Below are 6643 nucleotides of genomic sequence, written 5' to 3'. Positions count from 1 at the left end.
TGCTAGGACAAGGTTTCCCAGAAGTTCTTTAGTAACTCAAGGCTTACTTTGATTTCCCGTAAAAATGCACACCTTAGGTCGATATGGGTAGATACTTGTGAGAGGGCCAACGCCTACAGGATCGCTGTTCTATAGACATTCCCCATCAAGGTCGATGGTGATGGACGGCCCGTGAGCGTTATTTCACCTTAAGCCATCCCAAAGGAATTCACGAATGTTACTCACACCCCTCTCCCCACAGGTGGGACGCAACACTCGGAAAGAAAGATATCCCCAAGCAGCTCCGCCATAATGCTGACAGAAGAGGAACGAGGGAAAGATTGGCAGGGCATTCCTGAAGCAAGAAGGCGAGAACGCCAAACCCAACTTCTACGTAACACACAAGTGAAAAATCTTCAGCTTGCTGGTGAAGAAACAGAGGACATACAGAAACACCGAGAGTTGTTTTTAATACGTAAATTAGAGTTGTTTTAATGAGAGGAAAAGAAGGGCCGGTGCATTCATGTCAAACGTAGAGCAGAAAAGGTGGGCGGGAATGAAGGGGAAGGCACAAAGGGCAAAGTAGGAAAAGGAAAAGAAGGTAACGTGAAACACGGGTGGGGGCTGTGGGGGCGGACAGCCCATGGTGACGTCCCTGAGCAACGGGCTGTGACATCACCGCATGACGGATTGTGACTGCTCCGCCCTCGCTGCTCATAGTGGGGTGCTGGCGGAGCCTGGCTCAGTCTGGCTCGTTCCTGGACCCTGCTGAGCAGCTCTGCGAGGCTTGTTGGTCGAGCGAGGATTTGGTTTGTGCTGTGCTGTGCTGGGTCGTGCCTGGGGCTGCTTGCAGCATCTCAGTGCCTGACCCCACAGTATCGCTTCAGTTTCCCTGGCCCTGCCTAGAGCAGGCAGCCGGGGCCCTACGGAGCGCACCCGCAGCAGCGGAGGTGAGTGGTGCAGGGACACGTGGGTCCCCCAGGGCAGCCGTGGGGAGCCTGGCCCCGTGCCAGCGGGGAGCACGAGGCGGCCCAGGCACGGTCCTGCTGAGGGGCCGCCGAGGGCTTTCACACCCTGGGACAGCGAGTGACTGTGACTCCTCTTCCTCTTGCAGAGCGCAACACCACCGCTGCAGCTCCGGTGAAGGAGAGCAACTTGTCATCCTCGGTTCTCCCAGCCCGCTGCAGTGAGAAGACCATGGCCGCAGAAGAGGCGTGGATATGCTCCATCTGCCGCGAGGCGCGAGGGGACATCGCGTACGCGATTCCTTGCAAGCACGTGTTCTGCCTCGGCTGCATCCAGCGCTGGGCAAGGCTGAGAGACAGCTGCCCGCTATGCAGAACGGCCATGGAGACCATCCGGGTCTCTGTGCGGGGAGACAACGAGTACGTGGAGTGCATCGTCTCCCCGCCCGCGGTGCCCGTGCCCGTCGGCTTCGGCCCCACCACCGGCCCCAGCGGCACTGCGGCATCTGCTCCACCCTCTGCGCCGCCGTCCCCTGAGCCGATGGCCGCAGAGCAGGAGAGAGTGGGCGGCCTCCTGCCAGAGGTCTGGGCAGCGCTTTTCCGGGAGAGGCGTGACATCCTTGACCCGGTGCTGCCCTGGCTGGAGCAGGAGCTACGCCGCAACGGGGAGCTACGCTGGTGGAAAATCAGCTGGCTGAAGAGCATGGTCCTGGCGTTCCTGTGCCAGGTGGGGCCGGACAGGGCCGTCCTAGCGCAGTGCGCAGAGCACGCCCTGGGGCCCATCACCGTGCCGATCATCGACGCTCTCGTTGCCACCATCGAGAGCCGGTGCAGCCAGGAGGCCCGGAGGCTGCTGGGCCTCGAAGACGCCAGCGGCTCCCAGGAGCAGGAGGGCGGCCCCGCGGCCCCGTCCGGTCCCGCCGCCTCCCCGCAGGGGACCGTCGCCCCCAGCGCCACACCATCCGGCAGCTCCGCGGGTCCCGACGTGGAGGAGCTCCCCGGCACGTCCAGCGGGGCCCTCGGAGGGGGTCCTGGAGAGCCGGGTCCCGACGCAGTCGGTCCCGCTGACCAGCGTCGCAGCCGCGGCTCCTCCGCTCGCAGCCGGGGAAGGAAGCGCTCGGCTGCGGGGCCCCCCCGCCCCACCAAGAGGAGGGCCGGCAGTGCCCAGCGCACTCCCCCGCCCTGCAAGAGGCGGCCACCCCGGCGCCTCTAGCGGGGCTTCCAATAAAAGATCAAAACGCAGAAGCACGTGTTGTTCCTAGCGTCTGTCTTTTGAGCCGGTTCGCCCTTCACGCACACGCCCTACGCACGCTGTGCCACACGAGAGCCAGCGCTCTCAGCCCCCGGTGTGGGTGGGCCACCATTAAAGCCTTCTCCTGGGCCCTGTGCGGGGTGTGAGCTGCAGAGCCAGTGTGAGCGGGATCCCCTGAGCGGCAGCTGACGGCAGCCCAAATACCGGCAGGCAGAGGTATTTTCAATAAAAGCCTACCCACACCTTCAGGCAGAACTCTCGGTGGTTCCCAGGTCACGCGGCTTGCTTGACTGCAGCGCGTGTTTCACGCTGCCACAGTCTTATCTCTAGATCTGTGCCTGTGAGAGGGGGACAGAGCAGGCCCACGGGCCCACTGGCCCTAAAAGGAGGGGAAACTGGGGAAGGGAGCCACAGGGAACGAGAAGGGAAAAAACTGTGGCGACAATCTGAGCAGAAAAACAGACTTGGTTTACTAATTAGAATAGCAAAAATACAAGTTAGTTGGGATTGAAGCTAATCCATCCAATAAACGAGAGAGTTTCTGAAGACCGAGGTTCTTACTCTGACACACCAGGGAGCACAGAGAACTACTCTCGTGACTCCCAGACAGTTTTATCTTTCCCACTGACCGGAAAATGGAAACGGAACAGTGAAGGCTTCTGGGAGCTGTCGTACATCTCTTCTCTTCTGAGACAGGTAAACGGAACTGTCGACAATCCACGGAACTGCAGCATTCACTCTCTAACTCCCAGTGCTCTACATGATGTTACGGTGTGGAATACCGGTAACCAAAGGCATACAACCACAAGACACACTCATGGACAAACTGTGCAGTACCATCCATGTTCAAGCCCACTTCTCAGTCCTGAGTCTCGCTCTACTTTGTACCTCTTCCTAGAGGTATCGTACCCGCCAAGCTAGAGATAGTTCACCCGCCTGAGAAACCTCAGTCCTAGGAGCCCGATTTGCCCGACAGTTGATTTGACGTATTTGGGGGGCACACCACTTTTGTACGTCAGCTGCAAATTTCTAGTACTCGGCACAGCCTACAGCCGCACCGGATTTCTGGCATTCTGGGTTACGCAGGCTCTCAGTCCCCTGGGCAGACCCTCTGCAGATCGGGTCAAACTCTTACCAATCAGCACGCGATACAGTCGCAAGTGAGACTCGGGTCTTGGTAGCGGGGATGCCCTTTATCGCCCTGACCGTGGATATCCGCACGCCCTTGTGCCAGAGTTGGGGAGGAAGAACGAGACAGAGGTGCACATCAGCTGCTTACACATTGTGGACATCTGCCTTCTTGCTGGTGATGCCAACCACAGTGCCAGGGGCCAGGAGTAGGGGGTACCGGTCACTGTCCTTCTTCATAAGCTTTTTAAACATGGGTGCAGCGTTCTCTTTTCTTGTCAGTGGGGACATCTTGTCTGCCATTACTTTTCAAGTCTGATAGGGAGTGGCTTTTCAACTCCATCTCCCAGTTCCTTGAGAACTGTGGAATGAATCTCGTTGGGTCCCAGGGATGTGTCCCAGGCTCCTCAGGTGGCCCCGGGCTTCATCTTCTTTTTTTATGATGAGGGCAGCTTTGTGCCCTTGGGGACTGCCAGGGAAAATCGGTCACCTCGGTGTGAGGGATGAGCCCCAGTGACTGTACTGCGAGCCCTGACAATACCCCGAGAGACTCTTAAGCCACGGGAGAGCGCCTGGTGTCACTTCTCTCCATTTGATAGGTGTCTCAGCCGGTCCTGGAACTGGGACAAGAGAAGGCTCCAGAAGTCCAGGCACTGGGGCCTATAGATAAGGACCTGTCCAAGTCTAGGGGGATTAAACCCTTTCTCTCCAACCTGACACCCCCACTGGCAGGTCAGACACAGGATCCAGGACAGGTGAGCTCTCTCCGCCCTCAAATCCCCCTTTCACTCTCCCCTCCTAAAGTTGCTAGGACAAGGTTTCCCAGAAGTTCTTTAGTAACTCAAGGCTTACTTTGATTTCCCGTAAAAATGCACACCTTAGGTCGATATGGGTAGATACTTGTGAGAGGGCCAACGCCTACAGGATCGCTGTTCTATAGACATTCCCCATCAAGGTTGATGGTGATGGACGGCCCGTGAGCGTTATTTCACCTTAAGCCATCCCAAAGGAATTCACGAATGTTACTCACACCCCTCTCCCCACAGGTGGGACGCAACACTCGGAAAGAAAGATATCCCCAAGCAGCTCCGCCATAATGCTGACAGAAGAGGAACGAGGGAAAGATTGGCAGGGCATTCCTGAAGCAAGAAGGCGAGAACGCCAAACCCAACTTCTACGTAACACACAAGTGAAAAATCTTCAGCTTGCTGGTGAAGAAACAGAGGACATACAGAAACACCGAGAGTTGTTTTTAATACGTAAATTAGAGTTGTTTTAATGAGAGGAAAAGAAGGGCCGGTGCATTCATGTCAAACGTAGAGCAGAAAAGGTGGGCGGGAATGAAGGGGAAGGCACAAAGGGCAAAGTAGGAAAAGGAAAAGAAGGTAACGTGAAACACGGGTGGGGGCTGTGGGGGCGGACAGCCCATGGTGACGTCCCTGAGCAACGGGCTGTGACATCACCGCATGACGGATTGTGACTGCTCCGCCCTCGCTGCTCATAGTGGGGTGCTGGCGGAGCCTGGCTCAGTCTGGCTCGTTCCTGGACCCTGCTGAGCAGCTCTGCGAGGCTTGTTGGTCGAGCGAGGATTTGGTTTGTGCTGTGCTGTGCTGGGTCGTGCCTGGGGCTGCTTGCAGCATCTCAGTGCCTGACCCCACAGTATCGCTTCAGTTTCCCTGGCCCTGCCTAGAGCAGGCAGCCGGGGCCCTACGGAGCGCACCCGCAGCAGCGGAGGTGAGTGGTGCAGGGACACGTGGGTCCCCCAGGGCAGCCGTGGGGAGCCTGGCCCCGTGCCAGCGGGGAGCACGAGGCGGCCCAGGCACGGTCCTGCTGAGGGGCCGCCGAGGGCTTTCACACCCTGGGACAGCGAGTGACTGTGACTCCTCTTCCTCTTGCAGAGCGCAACACCACCGCTGCAGCTCCGGTGAAGGAGAGCAACTTGTCATCCTCGGTTCTCCCAGCCCGCTGCAGTGAGAAGACCATGGCCGCAGAAGAGGCGTGGATATGCTCCATCTGCCGCGAGGCGCGAGGGGACATCGCGTACGCGATTCCTTGCAAGCACGTGTTCTGCCTCGGCTGCATCCAGCGCTGGGCAAGGCTGAGAGACAGCTGCCCGCTATGCAGAACGGCCATGGAGACCATCCGGGTCTCTGTGCGGGGAGACAACGAGTACGTGGAGTGCATCGTCTCCCCGCCCGCGGTGCCCGTGCCCGTCGGCTTCGGCCCCACCACCGGCCCCAGCGGCACTGCGGCATCTGCTCCACCCTCTGCGCCGCCGTCCCCTGAGCCGATGGCCGCAGAGCAGGAGAGAGTGGGCGGCCTCCTGCCAGAGGTCTGGGCAGCGCTTTTCCGGGAGAGGCGTGACATCCTTGACCCGGTGCTGCCCTGGCTGGAACAGGAGCTACGCCGCAACGGGGAGCTACGCTGGTGGAAAATCAGCTAGCTGAAGAGCATGGTCCTGGCGTTCCTGTGCCAGGTGGGGCCGGACAGGGCCGTCCTAGCGCAGTGCGCAGAGCACGCCCTGGGGCCCATCACCGTGCCGATCATCGACGCTCTCGTTGCCACCATCGAGAGCCGGTGCAGCCAGGAGGCCCGGAGGCTGCTGGGCCTCGAAGACGCCAGCGGCTCCCAGGAGCAGGAGGGCGGCCCCGCGGCCCCGTCCGGTCCCGCCGCCTCCCCGCAGGGGACCGTCGCCCCCAGCGCCACACCATCCGGCAGCTCCGCGGGTCCCGACGTGGAGGAGCTCCCCGGCACGTCCAGCGGGGCCCTCGGAGGGGGTCCTGGAGAGCCGGGTCCCGACGCAGTCGGTCCCGCTGACCAGCGTCGCAGCCGCGGCTCCTCCGCTCGCAGCCGGGGAAGGAAGCGCTCGGCTGCGGGGCCCCCACGCCCCACCAAGAGGAGGGCCGGCAGTGCCCAGCGCACTCCCCCACCCTGCAAGAGGCGGCCACCCCGGCGCCTCTAGCGGGGCTTCCAATAAAAGATCAAAACGCAGAAGCACGTGTTGTTCCTAGCGTGTGTCTTTTGAGCCGGTTCGCCCTTCACGCACACGCCCTACGCACGCTGTGCCACACGAGAGCCAGCGCTCTCAGCCCCCGGTGTGGGTGGGCCACCATTAAAGCCTTCTCCTGGGCCCTGTGCGGGGTGTGAGCTGCAGAGCCAGTGTGAGCGGGATCCCCTGAGCGGCAGCTGACGGCAGCCCAAATACCGGCAGGTAGAGGTATTTTCAATAAAAGCCTACCCACACCTTCAGGCAGAACTCTCGGTGGTTCCCAGGTCACGCGGCTTGCTTGACTGCAGCGCGTGTTTCACGCTGCCACAG

General features: G+C 60.3%; 2 protein-coding genes across 2 annotated transcripts; both read left to right on the top strand.

Annotated features, from left to right (window-relative positions):
- Positions 1-883: 883 nt before the first annotated feature.
- On the top strand, positions 884-2167 carry LOC121109671. Its single transcript, XM_040696372.2, has 2 exons — positions 884-929; positions 1094-2167. Exon 2 carries the CDS (start codon positions 1177-1179, stop codon positions 2155-2157), a length of 981 nt encoding a protein of 326 aa, XP_040552306.1. The 5' UTR covers positions 884-929; positions 1094-1176; the 3' UTR covers positions 2158-2167.
- Positions 2168-4212: 2045 nt separating this feature from the next.
- Positions 4213-5767, top strand: LOC121109670 (E3 ubiquitin-protein ligase synoviolin-like). Its single transcript, XM_040696013.2, has 3 exons — positions 4213-4216; positions 4996-5058; positions 5223-5767. Exons 1-3 carry the CDS (start codon positions 4213-4215, stop codon positions 5765-5767), a joined length of 612 nt encoding a protein of 203 aa, XP_040551947.2.
- The last annotated feature ends 876 nt before the right edge of the window (positions 5768-6643 follow it).

The sequence above is a fragment of the Gallus gallus genome, chromosome 2 (assembly GCF_016699485.2).
Source record: "Gallus gallus isolate bGalGal1 chromosome 2, bGalGal1.mat.broiler.GRCg7b, whole genome shotgun sequence".
Taxonomy (NCBI): domain Eukaryota; kingdom Metazoa; phylum Chordata; class Aves; order Galliformes; family Phasianidae; genus Gallus; species Gallus gallus.
The sequence above is the reverse complement of the archived record's forward strand: the minus strand, read 5'-3'. Positions and strand labels throughout refer to the sequence as shown.